At 47.0% G+C, this 26,655-nt stretch overlaps 1 protein-coding gene across 2 annotated transcripts; it reads right to left on the bottom strand.

Moving 5' to 3' along the window:
* Positions 1 to 6: 6 nt before the first annotated feature.
* SMYD1 (SET and MYND domain containing 1) lies at positions 7 to 26,655 on the bottom strand. Of its 2 annotated transcripts, XM_010129963.2 has the most exons (10): positions 26,227 to 26,655; positions 15,907 to 16,083; positions 15,025 to 15,238; positions 13,192 to 13,322; positions 11,558 to 11,596; positions 8,584 to 8,776; positions 4,639 to 4,731; positions 3,322 to 3,485; positions 2,699 to 2,867; positions 7 to 1,209 (listed from the first exon to the last, which is right to left on the bottom strand). In XM_010129963.2, the coding sequence occupies exons 1-10, from the start codon at positions 26,361 to 26,363 to the stop codon at positions 1,051 to 1,053; spliced, it is 1,476 nt and encodes a 491-aa protein (XP_010128265.2). In that variant the 5' UTR covers positions 26,364 to 26,655; the 3' UTR covers positions 7 to 1,050. The 2 variants fall into 2 exon arrangements, with proteins under 2 accessions (XP_010128265.2, XP_010128266.2); XM_010129964.2 differs by lacking the exon at positions 11,558 to 11,596.

Raw genomic sequence — 26,655 nt, 5'->3', positions numbered from 1 at the left:
ACCCTGTACATGACAATCATTTTACTGTGTAAAATGTGTCTGTTCAAGTAAAATTTGTATTAAAGGCCTCTTCATTGCTACCATCAACCTCTCTATTGTTGCTACAAAGAGATGCAAGCCTCCAAAACTCATGCAACCCCAGGCAGAAATTGGGCAACCAGTTAAGCCAAGGCTGAGCTGATGTTGGTGAATGGAGCTGGGCCAGGGCACAGGCTCAGAGCCATTGAGTGACCCTCTGAGATGGGCTCCATGCTGATGGGCGCTCTTCCAGCCTCTTCCTGGGGGCAGGTGCCAGCATCCTGCTGAGGATGTCCCGGTGTGTCACGCACCCACGGCTGCCCTGGCTGGGTGGATGAAGGAGCACTGGGGAGGGAAAGGGCTCTGTAACCTTTCCTTACAAACAAAGCCAAAGGGACCACAAGGTGACTAGCAGGGCCAAAGGATGAGGAGGTTTAGGTGGCCTCAAGGAAATGTCAGTGATCCTGCCTAGGGAGCTGCCTTGGGGAAGCAACCAGCATGAGGGCAGTTCACGTGTCCCAACCACCATCCCCATCCTCACACCTCTGCAAGAGGATCCAGACCTACAGGTTCTGGCCACTGCGTCCTCATCTCCTTCCCATCCCTCCCACCAGCAGGAGGGCCCTGGAGAGCCTTCAGATGTCCAGTGTGTGTTTTGCCCCAAACCATGCCTGATAAATTGGGTTGAACTGTAATTGAACTCTGCTTCCAGGGTGAAATACAGGTTTTCTCTCCTGGCAGGAGATGGGCACTGGTTGTTCACAGTGTAGACACAGAAGGAGCTTTGATTTTTTTTGCTTTGATTTTTATTGCTAGTGGTAGAAAAAGGATGTTGTTTCTGTCAAGATCTCCTCTGCTTTGAGCCCTCAGAAGATTTTTCAGGACTCTCCCCCAGCGGGTCCATGCTGTCAGGCTGGTGCCACTGGAAACAATCCTTACGGATATATCCCATTCCTGTATCACATTCCCCATGTTTGGAAGTGCCACAGGCAATGCTATCCCACAGGCATAAATTTGTGTCACGCTCGGGGTTTATTCCTTCTTGTGGAAGAGGCTTGGTGCGGTCTCATTGCTGGGCTCAGGCATGACATGAATCTTTTGGTTTTTGAGGGCTGCTTCCCTCATCTTGTAATACATGAACTCATTCTGCTGGAACATGCGCAGCTCCATCTCCGTCTGGACACGCATGACCTGAGGGACACAACAGGTTATAAGATCTGTGACGCAGAGGATCTCAAAGCAAGTGAATAAAACACTGCCTAAAAATGGGGACCGTCCTTCAGGGATGTCCTAGGCCATGTAACGACTGATGCAACTTAATCTAGGTGTCCCACCAGCAGGATCAAAGCTGACTAGATACAGATATCCAGTTCCTTTCTCAAACCTGGTTGCCTATGGACTGTGAAGGTGAAGAAGGCACCAGTCCTTCCTGCACTCAGCTCTTGTGCAAGCTGCTGGGAAGCCTCATACTCCCAAACCTGATGCAGGACCCAGAGGCGATGCTGTGCAAAGCCAAGGAGCGAGTGCACTTCCCATCCACACCCTGAGCCTGACCCTTGCTATGACCCATCACTGGGGTGGGGGTCACTTCACGTGGGAGGAGACAGGAGAGGAGGAAGGGGATGCTCAGCCCCTCTTTGACCACATCACAATGGCATCCACTGCACCCCAGGGATTCACCATGAGCAGAGTAATTCCTAATGCTGCATTATGGCAGAGGCTCAGAAGGGATTTTAGGAAATGTTTTTACATGTCTGTGCATTTATTCAACCCATGGTTTAGGAGCACAGAGATAAGCATGTGCCATATATCCAGTATCTTCCTGCTGAAGTAAGTGGGAAGGGAAATACAGAAATGGAGGTGCTGGGGTCTTGCCCTCTGCTATATATAGGCAAACAGTCAACAGACAGGTTGGCTTTAAGTACTAGACACTCATTTTTCTGATGATATAAAATTGCAGTAATAAAGCTTATAGCTCTGCTATAACAGGGAGTAAAACATCACTAAAGGATTTCATTTGGTATCGTATATTTTTTTTGGCTAATAAAGGAGAATGCTGTAAAGCCAATGGTCACATCAGGTGAGTTAAAAGTTAAAGAAGTGACAGATCCCCAGATGCAATTGTAAATAGTTCATCATAACTGAGCAGATGTAATTCCCTGGGATCTGCAGCTCTTGACCCCAAGGTAGGAATTACATCTATCAGGCATTTGACAAGAAAATACACCACAGCTCAGAAGGATAAGGGAGTGGTAGATAAGGAAGAATGGATATCGATACAGGAAATGGATTGGTAAGACGGGAACATCCACCGTAGGCAATTTGCTATAGCCAAATTGTAATGCCATCCATCCAAGAGCAGTGAAATCAGGCTCTTGGAAGAATGGGAGGCTCTCTCCTTGGGCACAGTGGTTTCAAAGAAGCTTCAAGAGCTCAGTGGCCATTTTCAATATATAACCTGGTGCAGGAGAAAAGCTATTTTTCAGGGATGGAGATTTCCCATAGGAAGGGACATGCATTTCCCAGCAGACTGTAACATAATCTAGAGAAAACCACTGCACTACTGAGAAGCAGGGAGTACTTGATACGTCTCTCAGCTCTTATGGATGGGTTGTTTCTGGAGCTTGAATATAATTTTGCCCAGACAGACAGCAAAGGCAACATGGGAGATGACACCTACCTCTAGGTCTTTGGTAATTGGGTGGGAAGGTCCATGGGTTATCAGGAGAATGGCATAGGCTTTACAGATCAAGCCATGCCCAGCTTCAATGAGACCAGCATGCCAGTGAGTCACTCCCGCCCGCATCACAGCCATCCCCAGCTGTGCATTGTTGGGATGGTATATTTTCCTGGGAAAATATTGAGTAATTTTAATTCCTCAAGTTCAGGAAAGATCTGGGTTCCCAAATGTCATTTGACACAGTTTCTCTTTTCTCTGCAGCTTCCCCTTTCTGCAGGGTGCAGGGGAACAGACCATCTCCTGCCGTGACAGCCTCTCTGTCCTGCACCTGGGCTCTGCGTCTTGCTACCAGGACAGCACTGGGATGCTTGTGAGACAAAACGAAGAGGCTAATGAAAGATGTACCCAAATCATTTGCCGGTTACAGTTTAGTAAATCAAGGTGTTTGGGACCTCTTGTGCATTTAGGAAGGGGTCCCTCTCTGTTTGGTGATATCATCAGGTCTCAATCTGAATGCCAGCACCGCTGCCCTGACGGGAGCAGACTAAGGAAATTATTCCTGTAACACACTGCCTAACAGTGCATAACCACAGAGAGCTGCCAGAAATAAGGCACAGACATACATGTAGCCATCCACCATCCTCTTGGCGTAGTCAGCTGCTTCCTCAAACATCTGGAGGTAGGAGAGCACCTCGGAGGCGATGCTGAGGATCCTCAGGAGGTAGATGTTTGTGTCCCCCAGCACAGGCTCCTGTTTCTTCAGGCACTCACGGCACATCTTCACAACCTGTGCCCAGACAAAGCAAGGAGAAAGGAAAGTCAGAGCACCTTTGGCCTCCAAGCTGTCACACCAGAGCCCTGTGGGTCGCATGGTTCATACCAGTCCTAGAAGCCAAGTCAGCCTCCATGAAGTTTGGGGAAGATAGGATACGCTTTTATTTCTTGAAAAACATCAGTCTAGCAAAACGATCAGTGTTACATTCATAAAATAGGTGAGGAAGAAGTGATGCCTGCTGTTCAGGAGAAGACAGACCCCAGGAGGTTGGGGTTTGTCAGATACCAACTGCCTACAGGACTCTTACCATCCACCCAACTTCCTACAAGCACTTGATGCCATGAATGCTCTTAATGACCCCATGGGGATGGAGACACACAGCTGCACTGTCCCATGCCTGTCTGCTTGGCTGTGTCATGGCTGTACTTAGCCCAGACCCAACATCCAGATCTCTGCTCTGAGGGGCTTGAGCCTTTTCTCAAAGTTCAAACCCAGAGGCTGTTGCTCAACCTGGAGTGTTTTCCGGAAACTGTTACACTCTGAAGAGAACAATTAAATATTTCCTAGGTCAGCAAAAGAGGGAGAAAGAAAGAAGTGACTTGAGCTCTCTCTTGCTTTTGACCTGTGCTCCAGATGGGATGTGGGTCTTCCACACCGCACACCCATCCTCAGCACCCAACAAATGAGCAACGTGCAGGAGCCAGGAAGAGGAGATCAACACAGGGAAACATAGCCCACAGCCTGATGGCAACTCTCCTGACTGTCCTGTCCCTCTCCCAAATCCACTGTCCTCCTTTTATGAGGCTACCTGGCAGGGATGACTCATTACACTTGCCATGTAACTCATGTTTTCTGCCTAGGAAGCCCTTCGTTCAACACCTCTGTCAACCAGAGGTGCTGGAAGCCACTCAAATCTCCTTGTATCACCACTACAAAAGAGAACGGGCTGGGATGTTGTCTCAAACATGGTTGTGCTTTACCGAGGGCAGAAACCAGTGTCAGCTTTCACAAACTGAGCTGCCAAGAGGGCAGGAAGCACACAGGGATACTCAGGTTACAGCAATGGGGGTTTGTTTCATCCTTAAATCATTGATGTAGAGAGGGTCAAGACCTGCTTTTCCTGGCAGTGCATATACAGCAAGAGAGCAAAAGCAGCAGGACTCACTTCATGGTAAAGTCCCTCCATGCGGGCCTTGTTGATCTTCTCCAGCGTGTCCTTGGAGAACTGGATGACCTCCTTCACTGTCTCTGCAGAGGGCTGGGGACAACATTAGGAAAATCAGTGAGGAAAATGCACTGCTTGATGCATGACAAAATACTCTAGTTGAAGGGATGCTTGTTCCGCAGTCTGGGAACCCAACTCAGCTCAGCGAGGTGCTTGCCACATCACTGGCTACCTTCCTACCACTGGCTGTATATTCCAGTGTATCTCCTCAAACCTGCCTAAGATTGGGCTGAAGTGGTCCTGCGACCAAATGGTGAAGCTCCAGCTTCAACTTCAGCCAGAGTGTGGCTCATCAAGGTAGCAGCCATGTACATCTGGCATGCATAACTGGGTTCCTTGACTCTTCCCTCCACTTCTCTCCCCTGGAAAATGAGGATCTTGAATGAGAGATGGGTGGAATAAGGACAGAAAAGATCACTAAATTTTACCCACTCTGAGAAACGCTGTCATCAGGTCCAAACACCGTAAGATTGTTGACCTCAGGTGTCAGCTGCATCCGGAGAGTGAAATTCAAACTTCTTCCTCAAAGAAGTTTGGATTTCACTGTTTATTCGAAGGCATGATGCACATCTAGGCACACCTGACAAAACACTAACCATCTCCTAATTAGCTGCCTCCTCTCCCTTCATTTAAGGCTAAAATATAACATCATGAGATCCAGCACCATCATTCTTCTTCCACTTTTCTGACTCTTTCAAATTTGGATTTTCGAACTATTCTACCTATCACAAGCTTCCTTTTCACAAATGAGCAATCTGAAATCAGCCCACAATTGCCTGACTCCAGGAGCTTGCAGGAAGAGCCTGGTCTGGAGACGCACTATAGAGTCAGAGCACTGGTAGGCGCCCAGCAGCCAGGAAGGACCTCGGCGTGTGGACCAAAAGCAGAGACCCAATGTTGCAACAAAGAACGCAAAAATTTGAATTCAGGACTCTGGGACTGTTTCATTTCTTTTTTTCCCACTCCTGGTCAGTCGGATTTTTGAGGAATCTGAAATTCAGCTAGCTGGGAAAAGCTCTTGAAAGTTTAGTATGGAAGGAAAACCAGTAGCTTTTCAGAGCTATATACCCCCCTCCTATTTATGGATGAGGACGTATGTGTTATGATTTATTATTCTGTATTATTAGACTGAAGCTGTCACAGCTAACCAGATTTTGGCAGCTGTTTAAGCAGCACGCAAGGTGTCCTAGCGCGCAGAGCACGTTCAAAGGCAACGTTAACGTCAGTGCAGATCACACCGCTATGCTGCCTGAGTAAAGACTCCCAGAATAGGTACCTCAAACAGCACTTCCACAGTGGCTTTGTCTAATAAAAAACCTCTCGTGCATTTACTAGGCCCCCTAAGCCTGTTGCCATTATAAACAATGGGAACCCTGCTACTGTTTGGAAGCGGGGAGCAGCTGCTGAGGATGTAAGCTGTCAGTCTCCATATATTCATAGCACTTTTTCCACACAGCTGTGAGCGTTGCTGCTCTCAGGCAAGCGAGCCCGAATTCAGAAAATGCGATAGAGCCAGCAGTGAGCAGACGTGCTCTGCGGGTGAGGTCAGTCTGGATGCTTATTGTCTGTGGATGGAGTGTATTTTTAACAGCTGAAATCATGCACCTTGCATAGTTACAGGCTTTTTCTATACAAGCACTTCAGACTGTGGAGGACATTTACCTAAAAGCACATGTCTTCCTGCTGCGTGCTGCAGAGCACCTCTAATGCACACAAAAAGGGGACGGTGCATCTCACTGCTCGGTCAAGGCTTGATAGCAGGTGTTGATTGAGAGTTGAGATTTTTTTTGAGCCATCCACTGAAGGAGGTGTTGGAAAATAGTTCTACAGAAAGTCAGATGAAAATGCTTCTGCACCAGAGGACTGAGCTCTAGGACAGCTTTACATTAAGCGGGGAGTTTCAGTAGTCAGGATTAGCTTTAAGATGAAGCTTGATGATTTAGTAATGGGATTATATAGCAGGGCCTTTTGCACCAGTGGGGAACCCAACAAGAAAAGGGTTTCTTCTGGTCCCACGTCCTGCTTCTCATGGGAGCTCTCTGATACCAGTTTGATCCCATTTCTCCAAACCTTGCTCAAGGAGAGACTTTTGCTCTGCAACATCCAGCCTTTCCTGACCACTGCCTATATGAAAGAAGGGTCAGGGGACTGAGCTTGGCTTTCTGGTAAAGATGCTGAGCTGGAGGCTGAGGGTTCTGTACTCATTCCCAGGAAGATGCAGCTCCATGGCCTCTCCCGGTGGCAATGCTGGTGTAAGAGGTGATGGTTCCTCATCCCACCTTTGTTGTTTGGTCTGGCCCCACATCAGCCCCTGAGCTGTACTGTCTGGTTCATTACACGATTGTTCGATAGAGCAGATCAGTGACCTGACAATATATTAATATATAGTTGAGGGAGGTGGTTCTGCCCCTCTAATCTGCTCTCATGAGACCCCCACCTGCAGTACTGCATCCAGTTCTGGAGCCCCCAACATAAGAAGGACATGGACCAGTTAGAGAGGGTCCAGAGGAGGCCATGAAGATGATCAGAGGGCTGGAGCACCTCTCCTATGAGGACAGGCTGAGAGAGTTGGGGCTGTTCAGCCTGGAGAAGAGGAGGCTCCGGGGAGACCTTACAGCAGCCTTCCAGTACCTCAAGGGGGCCTGCAGGAAAGATGGGAAGAAACTCTTCAGCAGGGCCTGTTGTGATAGGACTAGGGGTAATGGTTTTAAAATAGAGGGAAGCAGATTCAGACTGGACATAAGGAAAAACTTTTTTACACTGAGGGTGGTGGAAAACTGGAATGGGTTGCCCAGAGAGGTGGTGGATGCCCCATCCCTGGAAACATTCCAGGCCAGGTTGGACGGGGCTCTGAGCAACCTGATCTGGTTGGAGATGTCCCTGCTCCTTGCAGGGGGGTTGGACTGGATGGCCTTTGAAGGTCCCTTCCAAGCCAAACTATTCTACGATTCTATGATTAAAACGCTCTTGCGCTGCCTTGCCATCCCTTATACACTTTGTAAATCTTGTAAGAGTAGAAACCCCCTAAGCTAACACTGTCACAGAGGACGAAAAATGTAAGTAATTATATCCTTGGGCAGAGGAACCAAAAAGAAACTCCTAGAGCTACCAGCATGCTCATAAGTGGAGCCGCCGGCCAAGCAACACATCCCACTGCTGACAGCAAGACACAGCCTTGCACCCTCCCACTCGAAGACTTGTGAGACCTCCAAGGAAAATACAGATCACTTAAAAATGAACAGTCAAACATGTTAATTCTTCACAGTCAGTCTGCCCGCAGCAACCGTGCACAAATGTCAAGTGATGGTACAAATTGCCTGTGACAGGCCTTTGCAAGGAGGGACTGTAAGTTCAGGCTTCCCACCTTCCTGGAGCCAATGTGATGGTACACGTTTCGCAAACTGTACAGCCTCAGCAGCACTGGTTAGGCCTGTCACCACAAATTACCTGCAACACATTTTCTGGTCAAAACTTTGATTCCCTTTCAGTTCCTCCAAAAAAAAAAAAACCCCACAATCTAAATGCCAGCATTTTTCTCAGCTCTAACCTGATTTTCCAATATTTTAGCATTCTGCCCATTGATGGCCTTTTAGGTTAGAGTTAAAAGCAACTTTTTTGGGCTTTTTAAAATCAAAACCTGCACATATGTTGCACAATGGAGATTAAAGTGGCCTCGCATGGTGGCTTGAATTAGTGTCGTGCTCAATCAAGGGTCAGTTCTGTTCTCAATTTTCACACTGGCACATCAGGCTTCTGCCAAAATCTGACTCTGTGGCTATTGTGAGTGTCACGGGCTGAGGAGCTGGGGTTGCACAGACACACAGAGACCTTTGGTGGAGGAGAGGCAGCTGCCTCTGGGTTTGGACACAGCAGGACAAACCATACCTTGCCTTCCCCCTCCTTCACCGCCAGCATCAGGTTGTCCTTGATCTGTTTCTTGCAGTGCTCGCAGGTGCAGTCAAAGTAATACTGCTTCTTCAGCTGCTTCCGCCGCTCCTCGCTCACGTTGAGGAAATCCACGTAGGCAACAGTCAGCTCATCCCCTGGAGAAATCTTGCTCAGTGCCCGCAGCTCGATCCTGGGAGCAAAGGAGAGGAGATGTGGAGTTGGAGAAGCAGCGGAAGCAAAGGTGCAGCCGTAGAACCGTCAGGGACACATCCTGCCCCTGCCTTGCCGCGGTGAGCCCTCACCCCATGGTACTGCTTTAGCTCTGCAGGGAGGCAAGGCAGAGACGGGCAGCAGCCTGGTTAACTGAATAGAGAGTAAAAACATGGTCACATCAGTTTCTCCTGCACTTCTGCCAGCCGCTGGCAGGGATCCGTAAGGGTCTGAGCTATAAACAGATTACAGCTCCATTACTTTTTCCAGATAGGGGCTGAATCTAGACATAAAGTTTTATTATGTTGCAGGGGATCTCACTAGGAGAAAACCCTGAGATCAGAAATACCCAACAAGCCTCGCAAAATGCTGAGTTTGGACTCTGGGTCTTTTTTTAAGTACTGCTTTGCATGCTACCCGCACACCCCTGGCTAGACTCCCAGATCCCGAGCCGTGCTGCTTTCGGTATCATTTTCACTCTGAAAAGTTAAGACACATTCCCTCTGGGTGCTGGGTAAGAGATGTCCTCACCCTGTTCACGCATCTCTACATAGAGGCTTAGAAAGAATCCTCTGGAAATGGTCTGGTTTTTATGTAGCCTATTCGATCTGATATTGCTAATATTAAACACAAGGAAATCATGGGTCTCTGTTACTAAACCAAAATCCACAGTAAATCCTTAATGACAGGCTTTTGGAAAGCCAGATCTTTATTTACACCTGCCTTTCTTTCTTGTCTTTCCCTGCAAAAGGTCTTAAATAATGCGGACACTCAAAACTATTTCCTTGCTGTTTCTCTCTACAAGGTAAATCTCCCAATTACTCTGGGCCGTCTCTCAGTCACGGGGGCTGGACAGTCACAATCAGCCGAAGAATTTGGCCAGAGTGGGAAAGACCTCCATCAAATACCAATTGCAAGGTGGTGCTTCTGCACCCATCTACTCCCCCATCTACTAGTTACTCTACCCACGGTTAGAAATAATTAGCTTGAGACCGATGACCTTGGGCTCTGCTCAGACCAGTTAGTTGGTTAAACACATTTTTGCAGCTACCCATACTTACGGGTTATCAAAACGAAACCAGTCGCATGGTCTGAGCTCCCACCCTACTGTCACACCACGGTGCGGTACATCAGTCCTGGGACTCGCTCCCCAAGAACCAAAGGCATAGGTGGTGTAGAACCCAAATATCTCATCAGGTGCATTAAAAAGTAAGTCTTTTAGGGAGGACATTACTTTTTCTGACTTGATTTTTTCTGTCTGATCATATTTTTGCAAAGAGACTGTAATCCCCTTGCAATTCCCTTGTAATTCCCATTAGAAGCTCTAAGCACCAAGGGCGTAGCTCTGAGCCTTTCAGCCGCGCTAAAGCTGCTGTGAAAACTACACCCCGAGGCCGGTCTTGACCTTCTCCGGGTGTTAGATCACATCAGCAGCGTATTTCATACGAAATTTGTCACTAAACATGCCATCGCCACGAAGGGCAGCTATTAGTTATGTCACAACCTTGGGAAAACGCCAGCCAGAGAAAGGTGCAACCCGCTACTCCAGGAGAAAGTGCGTGAAAAAGAGCAATTCCCATCCAAAAAGTTTCCACATATAAACATTCCCGTTCAGCCTTAATGGGATCCTCGTTAAAGTGAGTCATGCAACCAGAGAAGCAAAATCAAGCCTCTGACTTTTATGATGCCCCTGATAGCCTAAGCACCCTAGGTGTATTTTAAGCGGCCATCCCTTGCGTGGAGGGGATTGGTAGCATTTGGGATAAGCCTGGAAAACACACGGCATATTTTAAATGCTGGAGTTAAAGAGACACGGTCATCTGAGAGCACCCCCGTGAGCTTGTCCCATGCTCTTTCCCCAGTGTTTGCCCCGAATGCAGAGGACCTTGAAAGACGCACGCAGTGAGTGCCTGATAGCTCCAAACTCAAATTGCCCCAAAATAGCACCTCTAATCAGAAGTGAAACTCATTTTTACGGTCCTATCTATAACGCACGAAGCAAGTTTCCATGGGGAAGAAGAGCACTTCAAAAGTATCTCACGTCTTATTTGAGGAAATTGTGTGTTTGCTTGAAATTAAAGTTTAAAGACAGCAGTGTCCCTTTAACAGGACCGACTATAATACACCAAGCGCATGAGCTAAGTAGAGAACGTCTCTATTATTTTGCATACATTTCAGTGATTTCTTTAGTTTGCATCAGTGGCATCATTAAAGGATAAAACATTACTCAGGTATTACAATAAAAAAGGATGAAACCTACATCTCGCCGGATTGCTACCGTAGTCAACGCATTCAACGGGCACCGTTTGTGGCAGAAGAAACATGGGCGATTTAGTACGTCAGTAATGCAATCATTTCTCATCTCCTAATACGCAAGGTTTTATTTCAGGCTGTACAAATCAGCGAGACCTTGTTCTGACTTTCATGCTCTTGCTGTAGTCAGGGGAGGAGAAACGAAAAGTGGGAAGGGGAAATACTGAGAGGGAGGAAGCCAAGGGAGAGGGTGGGAAGGCAGAGAGGGGATTCACAGTGGGGGAGACAGTCACAGTATTACCACTATCGTTTTAATTTACTACAAAATGCAGAGTTAAGTGAAGTTTGGGTTTAGTGGGGCTTTATACGGAGGAGTTCAGAAAACAGGGAAAGTGAAATTTTCTGCAAACAGGGGGAGCCCCTCAGGATATTTGCAGCTTTTCCATTAAACACCAGGCATGAGGAGTATAGGGCAAGGGGGAGGATGATGCTTTCAAGACCAACCCACCTCATCTGTGTGTGGAACATTGATCTTACAGCCTCATGACTGAAAGACAAAACAAACATCTGCAGTTTACACAGGTCACAAGTACAACAAAAAAAATATGGGTACACGGCGTAGGGCATCGGGACATCGTCCTGACAAAGGCTAAGGGAATTCTCAGCACCTGGCTCACGTCTCGCTACATGTAGTGCTCTTTTGCTATGCAACCAAATTGCCCATCACTGGGCTGTGGAGGATTTGGGGGAGAGCTGTTCTGGCACTGCGATTTTAGGGGGTGAGCAAAACCTGCCTCTGACATTTGCCAGGTGCAATGGGGTGAGTTCTCTGCACAGAAATGTCTCCACCAACATCAGCAGTCATGCTCTCTAAAACACAGCTTGCTATCACTGCTAGTCACCTCCTCCGCTTCCCAGGCTGGCTGGAGAGGCTCTCCATCATCCCACTATGGATCTGATCCAGAGCAATTGGATATCAGAGCACAGACTCCAATCTGACTTTGGATCAGACCCTATTTCCCACCAAAGTAATCATCCTAATGCAGTTGTGTTTTCTCTTTGCTCATTTACCAGCTGCTTGATAAACATTGGTAAAGTTTTATCAGGTAAAACCAGCAGTGAGAACTGGAGCGCACAAGCAACGCATTAGTTAAAGAAGGGAAGGCTGGGATGTTAACTTAGAGCACTAAAGTTTGGTGAACATGGGAATTTGTAAAATCTTAAGACCTAGAGGAAAATTTGGATGAAATACTGTAGCTGTGCAGTTTTTGGCAAGCAGTTTCCCACAGTTAATCTCTTGCGCACGATGCAACTTGCTGAATCAGCAGCAGTTTTACCTGTTCTGGCCTGGGAGGAGACTGGGAAGGGCAAAGCATCCCTCCTGTGCACCGCCCCGAGCACTGAGCGCAGCAGCCTCCACTCACAGCTCTGCTGAAACACTTCTGCATTTCCCACTTGATCTCTTTCCATCTCACAGGTCCCGCAGAAATTTTCTTATAGGACTTGAGTGGGAACGGGGAATGCCCAGTGACTTAGGGCATCCTGCACCGGCACGTGGCTCGGTTTGCAGATAACAGTCATTAAGATCCCATTGCTAAAGGGTTAATCCGTGATTAACAGAGGCGGCACGCTCTCACAAAGATGAAGGTTTGTGTTAGGGATGGTTATAAACACGGCAGATAGCGATACACAGCTGATTGCAAGCTTCGGTTATGAGAAACTCTTGGACTGTGGACTCAGTATAGTCTTTAATAATTTATTTAATGTAATGGTTCCTTAACTATTTATAAATAAAGCCTCAATATAAGGAGTGATCTAGGCAGCTACTTAGTACTTCATCTGCCTATTTTGAGTCTGGTTTCAAAACTCATAGAAACCAGGGGAAAATCCTTGCTGGTTCACTGGATTTGGGGTCAAACCTTGTGTATTTGCTTAGTGCATCAGACAATATTTTAAAAAATAATAATGATAGAGATAACAGCTCCTCTTTAGAAAGAAAATCCTGATATTTTTTTTGTCTCTGAGCTACATAAGGAAACGAGAATGAATAGATTTTCTGAGGCAAGGATTTGACACAGTGGTGTTAGCAGAATCTGCTGAGTTGCCTGTTAGGATGCAACCCGGGGAGAGAAATCCACTCACTTTCCGTTGTTGAAGATGACGGTACAGTTGGGCCAGCAGTCGTGGTTGGCCTGGCAGAGGTTGGGGAAGATTCCCACACCAACAGCCTGCAGTCCTCTTTGGTCGCTGAGGGTAAAGCCATTGCAGTTGATCTAATCCCAAAACACAGGCAGGAAAAAGCAATAAAGGAGAAAAAGTTGAACTCGGCTACACTCAGGATTTCTCAGTTCCCACTGATGCTTTAGAAGAAATAGATCTCCAGCATCCTATCTCCAAACTTTAAGGAGAAAGGAGTGCCAACGAGATCATTGCAGAACATAGTTGTAGAAATAACATCTTTAGTTGGGGTAAAACATCAGAAGAGAAGCAATGCAGGACTCACGCAGACGGACCAACGCAGAGCAGAGCTGAGTTAACACTGCAGAATATTTACTGTATATATGAATTTGGGATGTCTAAGATAAATTTGGCTTGATCATGCACGTGTTTCCTTATATTCACTTCCTGCCAATAATTCAGGTCACAGGAGAATGAATTTCAGGCAATTCAAGTACTGCATCAGCAGAAAGCAAAGTTCACGCTTATTAAAACGGGTATCAGTTAGAAATTAACCTTGAGAGCTGCATTCAACCTGGTCACGTTTGCTGGGTCACAGAGCTTATAAAACCCAATTACTACTGTTTGTTAGGAGTCCTGAACAATTTTCACAATGCCTGCTTTTGCATGACATATATACCAGGACTGAATGATTCCATTTCTGTATATGGTACATTATTATCACATATAAATCGAACACTTTTCAGTCACAAACATAAACAAAGGAAATATTTGCAAAGAGAAAACGCAGTGGGATATACCACAGGAAATCATTAACTCAGCTGCTAATTATTTTGCTCTGTTAATAGTTTTATTTTCTTTCTTAACTGATCTTGTACTTTATCTGTACTTCTTTACTTCTGCATGGGCAAGCTATGCCAGTCACTAATTCACAGATTTCCCTGCGCCCAGTGGACTGGATTTTCTTTGCAGGATGGGTGTGAGAGGATGCCGTGTCCCCTCCCTGCGCTAGGCTTGGCAAAGCCAACTTCTCCACCACACCAGTCATCAGCAGAGGTGCGAGCAGAGCGTGCGGCTCAGCTCAGCTCACCCTGGCCCCTCAGGCAGCACTGGCAGCTGAGAGGCCAGTTCATCCCAGGATACACCAGCTTGTACTGGGTCTGGAGGCACAGCAGCTCAGCCTGAAGTGGCTTCTGGGAACTTCCCTCTCTGCCACACTGAGAACAAAAATTTGTGGTTAACAAGATAGTAATGTACATTATTAAATATATTTAGTATATTTTACATATTTTATTATCTATAAAAATACATATATTAATATTTTACATGTAAAAATCTAATGCACATAACATATAATAGACATTGATGTAGATACTAAACCAGATCTACTATATTCAAATATATTCTAAGCATATTTCCTAAAAACATATTTCAACAGATTTTCTCAGCTCTCCAAGGTGCAGAGAGATGTCTCAGTGGGACTTGTGATGACACTGCAGCACCTACAGCTGAGCAAGCCACTTGCCTGCATGGTTAGACAGATAAAAGGTTTCAGACCTCGCCCTTGCTGTGCCTCAGTTTCCCAGTGTCAGCGCGGAAGCGATGCAGATGGGGAATGCAGCAGTGTTCAAACTGCCTGCAGCAAATGCCGGTCTCTGCCATCCCAACTGCTACGGCCTCTTAAGGGCAAGAAAGGGATGAGCTTGGGCATCTTCAACTCAGGTCAGTTGGAGACTTTCTCTGAGGAGTCAGCATTAAAAGAAGTCCTCCGTTTGCTCTCTCACCCCTCCAACTTACCACTCCAAATATGTGGGAGATGAACTGCATGCCGAACTGCTGGCTCTGGGGCGGCCAAAACTCGAGGAAGCTCTCCACGTCAGCACGGAGCTCCTTCTTCTCCTCCTCGCCAAAGCTGTCCACATGGTTCTGCAGGTCATCGATGGAGACCAGGCAGCCCTCCGACAGCCCACTGCCTTCCCTCTCTATCTTCCACATGATGCGGGCAGCCAGCCTGGCCAGGAGAGAGCCCCAGGCATTAGCACCACCACCCAGTGCAAGGATAAGGACCAAAGAGCCATCAAAATTCATTTCATGGGTAGGGAATTGTGTGCAGATAGATCAAGACAGGCTCAGCGTCGGATGGCTGATGGCTGGCCACCATTCACAGGCTTTTGAAGGAAAGGGAGACAGATGCAGGGTTTTGTCCTGGCATCCATGTTCTGGAGAAGTCCTACAGACCCCCCAGGTCCCTAGCTCACCACAGCAGCTCTCATCTCCTTTAGAATTCCTCATTTTCTTATAAAGGAGCCAGAATGTGAATCCAAATCAATGTGTCCTGTAGACAAATTGGGAAAAGCCCATCTCCTCTCCTCTTTTCCACCTACTCCCCACTTTCTCACACCTCCTAAACCACCCCATGTGGGTTTGCCTCACCACATTCACCTGCAGTAGAGTTTTTTTGGGTCAGCACTGAAAAAAAAAGCAGGAGCACAAACCCTGCACACTCCGGATGCTCCTCCAGGTCCTGATCCCATCAGCTCAGGGATGCTCTTGGCCTTTCCCAAACTGTCTCTCACCTCCCCCCTGTCCAAATCAGGGCACCCAGCTCCTCCTTGCCACCCTCTGGAGGGATGCCCTGTCCTCTCCCACCATCACCAGCCCTTGGGGGCCAGCTCTCACCTGATGTTTTCGGTGGGTGCCTTGCCATGCCTCTTGATGGCGGAGCACTCATTTTTGTGGTTCAGCCAAGCCGCTCTCTGGCAGGTCCGGTCGCAGTAGTAGGCGAACTTGCACTGGCCGCAGCGGTGGAGCCTCTCCTGTCGTTTGAAGCAGGTGTGACAGATGAGGTGTGTCAGGCTGGAAGGACAGAAGCACCCGTTGGCTCATACCTCAGCAAAGGGCCAGCTTCACCCAGTGAGGGTCCTGCCAGCTTTGCATCCCTGAGTTCCCCACACCCACTAAGGACAGGCCCTCCGAGATTTTTTGGGAGGATGGAGAAACCTCCCGCCCAGCTTAATCCTTGTGCGCTTGCCCAGTGCTGTTGCTTTTCTCTTTGGCTATGTCAAAGAGACAAATATTTTGTTTAAAGGAGAAGAGCAATAAAGCATTCCCCAGCTCTCAGCCCTCTCGTCTGCAACTCATCTCCTCCTCCTCACCACCGCTGCTGTTGATAGGATTTCCAGTCTGTTTTCGTCTTCTGCCTGGCCCGTGCCGAAGCACCAGCCACCCACTTGCTGTCTGTAGTTCAGGAGAGCACGAAGAAGAATGTGAAGCCTGAGAGCTTCACCTGCCTGCAAAGCCTCTGAATTTGGCTGAAGTTAACCCCCTCTGAACGCTAAGGCTTTCCTGGGCCTCACGTGGACCAGGTCACAAAATGAAGCAGTGGCCACCACCGTGCCTGAGACTTAGCAAAACATTGGGCAAGCGGAATCAAATGGGAGCACAGCTCTGGGCCATCCTAACTGCTCTCCTAAGCTTCTCTTAGGCACAGGCATGCCGTGTGGATAAAAATATACATCAGAGATGCTCTGCTAGTGAGCAGACCAGAGGTGTATCACAATGAAGAGTGATAGATAGAAGTGGTTACATAGGGAAACCTTGTGTTTATGCTGCTTGAAACCAAGATGTTTCCACGGACTAAAAATCAGCTTTGTTTGAACTTTTTTTGTCACTGGGCCAAAGGTGTAGCTGTACTGGAGGCATTGCACTTGGCAATTGTGGCATTGTGTTGGAAAAGACATGAGGAAGCCAAGAGAACAGCCTCCCTCATGGTGGATCTTCTCACCACAGAGTGTTTCATCCCTTCTCCTCCTTCTTCGGTTGCAGCACATGTCTCCAAGCTGTCCACTATCAGGATAGAGCAGCACAGAGCCCCAGGCCAGGTGGGTTTGGGGCTCTCCTGGTCCCAATGACTCCAGGTAGATGCTTGGCATGGATTAGTGAAGGTCTGAGGGATCAGGGCAGGCTCTCAGCCCCTCAGCAGGGATTAGTGAAGGTCTGAGGGATCAGGGCAGGCTCCCAGCCCCTCAGCAGATCCCCAGGCACGACTGCCAAAGGACAAGGGGATTTTCAGCTGCCCAGGGATGGAAAAGAAACACCAAACAGCTGAAGACAGAGGAAGAGGAACTTTCAGGAGCTTGCAGGAGCACTCGTCAGGGTAGGACATGAGGTGGGCTGACTGTAATACCAGACGTAGAGAGCAGTACTTGCATTTATGATCACCATAAGATTTTATTAACAAACCCAGGGGATCTTTCATCTTCACAAGGCTGTTATGTTGCTGAGCTGAGAACATCAATGATTTAGTGCTGGTCAGTGGCCCAGAATATGCCACCCATGAAAGTCTCATTAAACATGAGCACAGTAATGAGCATGGTGCCTGAAGTGAGGATGTGCTTTGCTCCCAGGGCATGAAGTCCTCTCTGTCCAGTGCCAGCTCTAGCACTGTGCTCTTTAGGCCATTTAAAGCCTTCCTGCAGATGGGCTAGCAATGCAGATGTCTCCTCCAAATCCAAAAGTCTGATATCTTTCTCTGGTGCCAGCAGCAGTAAGTGCTGCTCACCGGCTATTCCTGATCCTGGCTCTGTGGTTCAGCCTTTCAAAAGGAGCAGGTTGCTTCTTTGGGTGGTTCAAAACAGGATTTCCAAGAAGCATCCCTACAACAGTATGCAGGTAACAATAACCAAGGCCAAGGGACAAATGTATCAGAGGATACTGATGAAGAAGCCTAGCCTGATATCCTCCCTCAGAGAGTGTCCTGGTTCCTGGACCAAGAGGAAACCTCCCCCATGTGCCCTTCTCACATGTCCAGCTGCTTGCTTCTTTATTGGGAAGGAGGACACTTTGGTCTCCTGCCCAAACAACTTTCCCCTTGCTGCTAGAGAAGGCTTTTCGCTGCCTGACTTGTCCCCATCTGCCTGTTTCTCCAGGCAACTGCCCGCTTTATCTCTGCCTCCAGCCAGGCTCAACAGTAGGGGAGAATTTAAATTCCCATCAATCAGACACCGTTGACCCCAGGAAGGAGGTTCACCTCATTGCAAAAAGTTCACTGACAACAGGCTTCATTCCCAAGGGAACATTATCATCACCTATAGTGGAGGAACTGAGGCACGAGGAAATAAAAAAAATGATTTATGATCAAGAGGCGGCTGTGCCACAGGTGATAATCAGACCCACAGCCCCAGAGTCCCCAGCCCCAAAACTGTCCTGCCTCTGGACTATACAGTTATATATATAAAAACATAGATATGCGTATTTATATCTATCACAGGACACTTAAAATACACTTTCATTCCTCTGGCACTATTCCATGAGCTGCTGACACAATCCACCCTTGGCTCTTGCGGGATAAAGAGGGCCACTGATGTAAACCAGAGGGCCACTGACTTAAAGCAGAACAACCTGCAGCTGACAAAATCACGTGCAAAAATGAGATTTGGAAAATGACAGGCACACGGAAGGGAGCCTGACGCAAGGTGAACACCCAGGATGGGGCGGAGGGGAGCACGTGTCTGGAAAGGAAGGCACAGCCAACTCCATTAAGGCAAATGAAAGAGCTGGGAGCTGGTGAGAAATGCGAGGCTGTGCTCTGTCAGCTGTCAAGTCAGGGGGGCAGAGAGGTGCAAGAAAGATTAACACTCCTTGTAAGGCAAAGGAGAGCCAGAGAGCTGATAAAACTCTCCTGGCTGTGTCGTGCCGGGAAGCACGGGGAGATATCTCGCATGGAGAATGGGTCTCCCTCCTGCCGCCTGCGCGTTTTGAGGGCAGTCAGAAAGTGAAAAGGCAGTTCAGTAAATTCCCCTGTAAAAAGGAACGACAAGTCAGAGGGAAATACAGTGCAGCAAAACCCAAGTCCTCAAATAGGGGCTTGGCTAACGCCAGCTCTCTATTGGAGAATAGAAAAATACTGAAATGTCAGCTTTGCATTTTGCTGTTTATCACACAGGGTGTCCAGAGTTTTCAAAGCAAACCCAGCTGGTGGAACTTACTGCCAGCCCTGGAAAGCCCTCATTTCTGAGGAGACGCAGAAGGTCATCCCCTCTGCAATGGTTTAAGTCCTCCAAGGACAAAGGGAGCAGCCTGAGGTTGCTCAGCTTGTGGAACCAAGTCTCTCAGCTTTGTGGAAATCACTCATCTATAAAGCCTTCTCTGTCTGGTCTAGAAAGTGTTTATCACAACCCGAAATGGCTCCAGGTGGTCCACATGGAGCTTCCTCTCCTTGCAGAGACAGCAGCCCATGTCCATGTGGTCAAGATGCTGCATGGCCAGGCAGCACTGAAGGTTTCCAGTGAGACATAGAGCACCCACCCAGGAGCCTGGAGGTTTGAACCCTTAGAGACTTGGTGCTTGGCTTCCCTTGCTTTAACACAGAGACAACTGCTTTCTGCTGTTTCTATGTACACTATGGCCCCTGGGGTGATCTCTGGCCATTCATTCACTGCCATCTTCCACACATAGTGAGAACTTCTTTTTTTCACCCTGTCCAAAAGCAAGATCTTCATTAGCACGGTGATGTCTCCAGCCCACCCAAGCCTTGCCAGGTCAGGGATTTAGGACTGGCTTGGCGGGCAGGTGCCACCGACTGACTCACTAAATGACTTTCTGAACAGCCTCAGGTTTCCTTGGCCTCTCATCCACGCGTCAACCGAGCTGAACTTTCAGGGGCTCATGAGCTCTGATGTTACATAGATGAGACGTGCAACTACTACTAATCCTGGACACAGCAACAGCCACAAAAGCAATGATTCAACGTGCCAGCCAACAAATGCAAGAGGTGACAGAGCACTGTCAACTGAACCATGGCTCCCGCAAGCACGGCTCTCAGTGAAGGCAGAAGAAACAAATAGCTCTTGTGACTGCTTGGATGGGATTCAGATGGATCAAGATCTGTTGGACCTGCCAGGACAGAGGGCTGAGCACTGCCACAGGAAATATATTCACCTCAGGAAATATATTAACTTCATCTCTGAGACACGCACAATCCAAGTATCTGCCAATCATTTCCTATCCAACACCCACAGCATCTCATTCACTGATCTGGAAAAGAAAGGTGAGATGGCTGGAGTGCAAAGGAATAAAAGGAGGATTTCATCGAATAGCTAATGGACATGGTGAGAAGCTCATGACCTATTTAATGTGAGTTTATTCTGTTCTGTACACGACAAATGACACACACGGATGACCTAACCTACACCTAAGCCCACCTGCTTCATATTTATTATTGGCTGGCTAGGTATCTCTCTCCTCGACGTCCTACGGAGGACGGCATAAGAACAGGCTAAGATGTAGGCAAAGTCCACTCGGCTTTCAAAGCAGAGGCTGTAACCCTTCATTAAACACAACAGCCTAAGGAAACGCACCTACCCGATCAGCAGTGAAAGGAAAAGGGAGGTATTCAGTAGCTGGCTTCTACTGAGGATACCTATAATGACGAATTATTAGCACAAGAACAGTTTTGCTCCCTTAAAAAGGGGGGTTGGAGCTTAGTACATCTTTAAAATGTCAGGGATGACACATCCTAGTTTGTCTGATTTGAGTGAAGAATTTATTTTAGACTAATTTCAGACTACTTTATTTTTGGTCTTTCATTACAAGCTTGAGATGTGCGTGTGGTTTCCTTTTAAAAAGCTAGGTTTTCTCCCAGGTTTTATTTAAGCTTTTGAACAAATGAGATAATAATAAAAAATCAAACCCCACAAAATTTTAAATCATGTGAATATGATCACATTAGCTGTCAGTTTTTATTAGTATCAACTCAAAGAATTTGCTTCCATAATCTCTTCAAAGTCATACTGTTATGGAAAATTTTGCAGTTCTTATATTCCTAGGTCATCCCATCTACAATAACAGAGCTCCCCATATTTCCCTTGGAAAACGCTTTTGGATCTGTTTCATACATCAAAAAGGAGTGCAAAAATAGCATGGTCTCAGGTTTTAAGCAATTTGCAAATCCCTCATCAAGCAAATCTTCAGGTGATCTTGGCTTTCTACCACATGACACTGTTTGCCTTGACTACTGTCTCTCAAACCCCACTGTTTAAAGAGCAAACATCTTAACGAAGGTTGACAGAGATATATCTGGCATCCCTATGCCCATAGGATACGTAAACTCTTACAGGCTTGAGAGCCACCTGACACGCCAGAGGAGAAGGTCACATACTGTACATTGAGCTCAGGCAATGGGAATGCCTTCATCTTGAAGGTGGCTGTGAGGAAAGGAGACCTGGGATCTTCAAAGAAAAAGTGAAGAGGGAGGGAAGGATTAAACCCAAGCAAGTAAGGAGAGCACTAGAGCAAGCTTCAGTGAGAGGTAACACCAATGGGGAATGCAGAGGGGCTTCGTAAGTCGAAGAATGACCCCAACAAAGGCAAAGAATTCCTTGAGAAGATATATTTCCAACCTTCTGCATCGATTTTAGTGCAAAGTAGGCCTGATATTGGTGTTTTCTGAGTGCTATTTCAGCTAATAACAGCAAGACTGATTCAAACACAGATCAGAGACTGTGTCTGCACTTTATCTAAACAGTAAAATATTGGAGATCACACTGGGTTCTGCACCCTCTTTCAATCAGTATTCACCATCTCTCTAAACAGCCTGCTCTAGTTCAGGTAGAAGTAACAGGCTTGATGCAGGAGTCAACGCCAGGTAACCACTGTGTTAAGCAAAAGGTTATAGAATCACAGAAGGGGTTGGGTTGGAAGTGACCTTTAAAGGTCATCTAGTCTAACGTCCCTGCAATGAGCAGGGTTAGCCTTGTGAGTCATACTCAGGCCTTAAAATCTAAGAAACTATGAGCTGGTTGATGTCTACAGGAACCTTCTTTAGCTTCACTTTGAATTTTATATACTCCTGGACTAAAATTCTCTGGCACTGGTTAAGAAACTGCTGCTCAGATGACCATCATTGGGTTGAAGAGTACAAGCCTTCATCAGCCTTAATGACTTCAGGGACCTTCAGGGGCTTCCAGGGCGGGATGCAGTCTGCAGATTCACACACCTAAATGTGCTCATCTATACCCTCAGTGTTTAAGTAGAGATCCCATCAAAACACCCAGAGGGGTCTGGAAAGCCATTCAGCTCAAAGGTGAGTGTCTGCTTGGTGCACATTATAGTCGTCCATTGACTCTACAGGCACTTAGGGCTGGTTTCACTTGCCTGGACATAGGAGCCTGGTGATATTTTAGGCTCTGCAGGGACACCCATCCGGCCTGAGAGGAGACCTGATTCTCATAAATCCTGTTTTGTACCTGTCAGCACTAAGAGGATGTCTCAGATACCCTAGGGCATCTCAAATGACACTAAACACCTATAGCAACTGAATCCTGCCCTTAGCTTCACGCAGACACATCACAGACCACAGTTTTGGGTGTCTCAATTTGCAAGCTGAGTCTCAAAGCATATTGCTGGACAAGCCATCACATCACACTGTAGGCTGGTCCAGTTAAATTGACGAGTCTTGCTCAGAGTATGATGGCTGATGATAAGAGTTTTGTCAAAGAAAACCTTTCTCCTTTTCCTGGGAAAATAAAATTCTCATCACCTCCTCAAACTCAGCCTCCTGCTGACAAACAGACATTCGTACAGGGCAGATGGGTGACAGCCTCAGGTCCAAATTACTTTGGCAGTTCCTCACATCAATATATAGAGAAGGGCCTTCGCATCATTTAAGCCCAAAGCGTAGTGTATCCACACTTCATGCTGTGAGCATAAGACCAGTTGACAAGATCTCTGTACAGTCAAGGCAAAGAGGTTTGTTCTTCTGATAGTTTCTCAGAGTATGAAATGAAATCCAAGTTTTTGCTACGTAACAGCGCTATGAAGGGATTTCTCACATGCTTGAAGTTAAACAGCTATAGGAGATAATGCAAATTTTTCACTTCATAATTATGTTCTTCACCAGGCCAAATGACGATCAACAGGGCTCCTCCATTTACGAACAGTAACACCTCCCATCTCTTGACAGTTCTGTGGCCAGGCACAAACACAAGCTGCTTTCCATCCTGTAGTACAGCCAAACCAAGAAAACTATGTTGTATGTCTGAAGAGCTGCTCCTACAAATCTGAAAAAGAGACCTTCACTTCGCCTGCCGTGTTGCCACATCACATCCAGTCACGCAGAAGATTGTGGTGTGGCCACTGCAGTATGATCGCCATCCATACACATCACATACAGAATGTGATTTCAACAGCAAAATCAAGGGCAGAACTTCAGAGGGTCAGCATCCACCCTAGGATGAGACTGCCAAAAGGAATGAGCTCTTAAAAGGGCTGCAAAGTACAGACCAACTCTGCACTCCAGTGCTTCTATGGTGGCCTTTACACACAAAGAAAGCTGAGCTCTGTGGAAAATCTGATCACATATTTGGTAGGACCTGAGCCGAAAAATTAAACCCACCGATCAGTCATATCTGAAGCCCCTTTCCATAGTACACATACACACTGCTTTCAGCACAAGACAAAGATGCTGAATGGAATCAGGATGAGGGACTCTGGACTTTGAGTTTCCCAACGCAGGGCGAGATCCTTTTTAATAACATAAACTCAACACCAATGTTAGGACCTCCCCATGTGTGTTTGTGAGCAGGGAAAAACACATGCCTCTTCATTGGATTTTTCATCTGTGCAGAGGCAACAGCAGTTCTTCCAGGGCAAAAACAGCCACCATGGCCTAGGGTGGATTTATTCCTGCAGGTCCTACAAGGACCCAGCCTGCCCTTCTTTGACAGTGACAAATTCAATGGGGTTTTATGTAATTGAATACCCCGGGACAGTGGTAGAAGGGACCTTGAAAACCAAAGCCCTGTGTGTATAGGAAAAGCGTCAGGGCAGTTTTCACAAGAAAAATGCATGTTTCCATCATATCCCAGGCTCAGGCTATCCCCCGCTAAGCACTAACCAACAAGCATTTAGTTGCCACCACCTGCTTCGGAGATTTTGGGAATGCATTTCACACTGACGTATACAAAGTGCTCTGGGATGAAATGTGCCACGGGAGGGTAGGAGCCCATTATTACCGCGCACCAGAACAAAGAAAGAGCAGAGAGATAAGAACGACTGAAGCCATCCCCATCCTCTCCAGCTGCAGAGAAGGGTTTACCTTGCCTCCTCGCTGCTCCGTGTCTGCACCTACCCTCTGAGAGCCAAACAAGCCCAGTCTAGGGAGGGAGGGAAGCACAGCTCTCCCCATTCAAGGTTTTCTATTGGAAACCTAAGCCTAAGACACAGTCTGCAGTCTAAGAGCCCACGTGGTGATAGTTTCTCCCCTTATCTCACGTTACACAAGTGACATTTGAAAATGCAGTGAAGCTGTAGCTCTTCAACATGGGCAGCACTACTCTATGCATGATGCTCGCAACATTTCACATAGAAGAAAAAGAAAATCCTGAACCAGCAACAACAGGCAAAATGTTTGCAATGGTCTAAAAGATAATTAGTATTTTTAACAAGGCACGTGGGAGAAATAATTGTCCATAGGAACTTCTGAAGCAAACACAGAATCTCAGCAAGATTCCAGCTAGGGACAGAAGTGAGACTGAAGTACAAGAGCTAAAAGGACAGATCAAGGAGAGATGGTTTTGCCCCTAACTGCTGTAATTAAACTCAGGGTTAAGAATTCAAGAACTTAACATTTTAAAATTAAAAAAAAAATATGTTTTTAATGTGAGCTTTTGCATTGACATATTAAAATAAAACCAAAAAAGTATAATTGCTGCTATTGTAAAGATTCATAAGGATGTTCACCCACTGACAGTATAAGGGCAAGGAAAAAGTGAATGAAAGACAGAAAAAACCTTATTTCCTGCTCTGTCCATTTAATCCCCAATCTCTGCTATTGCCAGATCACAAAGTAGCACGAATCAGTTTCAGCTACAAGATGACCGGGATTAAAACAATATCATGAGCTCTGCTTGTGCCCCAGACTTCATTAGCGGGAAAGCTCAGCAAGGTAGAGTCACTCCGCGTCATATTTAGCGTGCAGAATACTCACTAAAGTCACTGGCAGTTTGGGGCAAAAAAAAATTCAGTCTCGGGTTTCCCTTGAAGAATGCTCACAAATTTCCTAAGCCCAGAATGCAACCTTCAGCTGACATCTACCTCCTCCATTTAAAAGTTTGGGTCAAATTTTAAGTGCATGATCAGGCTGAACAAATTCCATTCATGTCTGAGGCTTTATTCTATATTTATCCCATGAGAGATTAACATAGAAAGTGGTTCTCTGTGTCTTTTAGCTTTCAGGGTATTTAAGTGAATCTTCCGCTGATTTGAAGGGCAGAAGAAGGCACCCACCAGCCCCACCGGCAACGAACGTTGCTCGTCCTTGAATTAAGCAGTAGAAAAGAAAAATGCATTTGCACCAGAATTCTGTTTCTGTCTGTATCAGTGTGAACAAAAATTCAAACCAGTCTCACGCAAGAGCGAAAGCAGAAGCTTGTCTCCAGTTAACTCGGCTAGCTATAAATACAAAATTGTTTTAACAGAAACAACATCACTCGCAGATCCCCGCTAGTTTCCAGTTTGAAGGCAGCGGGGATGAGGCTGCGCGTACAGCGGGGAGGCGGTACACGTGAGCAGAGCACAATGTAATTCCCTTTTATCGCTCACTGTACATCAGAGGCTTCAGCAAAGTCAGCCTGAGATTGTTGTACCCGAATTACACTAACTCCTGGCAGTTCACCGGAGCGTAACGTGGGTCCGGTGTCGTGACGCACCAAATACACGCAACGTTCACCGCATTGGGTAAAAGCTGACGGCACTGAGCGCCTTACAGGATCACATCCTGAAAACTGATTGCTCCATATTAAAAGTAAAAAAGCTGATCTGAGCCCTGGGAAGCACACTCACTGTATGCTGTGAATGTGGCTTTTCAGAAGTGCTTCTGACTTCCCTTCGCACCCTTCTCTGATGTTGTCCAGACACTTTCAAACTTTTACCCACCCAGCCAGACGAAATGTCGCATCGAGATTACTTTCAGTCTGTGTTTTACAAGTGCTTTTCTCTTACCTATCAAAAACCACGGCTGCATACGCTGGCTCCGCAAAGATGACATCTCCGGGTAAGAATTCCTTCTGGGCTTTCAAGCCCCTTCCTTTGCCTTCAGACGTGAACACTTCGACTGACTCCATTCCCCCTTTGGTCATCCCAGGGACCCCAAGGCTTGGGAGGTGGGTATGTCGGACCGAGCCAAATCTCCAGTCACTCCTATCAACTTTGACTTGCCGCAAGACCACGCTTATAAAAGGGCTGGCCTCCCCCCACCCCCAGCCGCACCGTTTCCCATAGGAGGGCGAGGGGGTGGGAGCAGGAGAGGCAGGAGGCGAAGATCCTCCATGCAATATCGCCCACCTACGCAAGGAAGGCACGGGGCTGGGACTGCTGCTTCATTAGGAAACCCCCCACCGAAAACCACGTTTGGAATTGTTTCTCCTAGCC

Source organism: Chlamydotis macqueenii, chromosome 4, assembly GCF_036417535.1.
Source record: "Chlamydotis macqueenii isolate bChlMac1 chromosome 4, bChlMac1.mat, whole genome shotgun sequence".
NCBI lineage: Eukaryota > Metazoa > Chordata > Aves > Otidiformes > Otididae > Chlamydotis > Chlamydotis macqueenii.
This window is presented reverse-complemented; position numbering and strand designations above follow the sequence as displayed.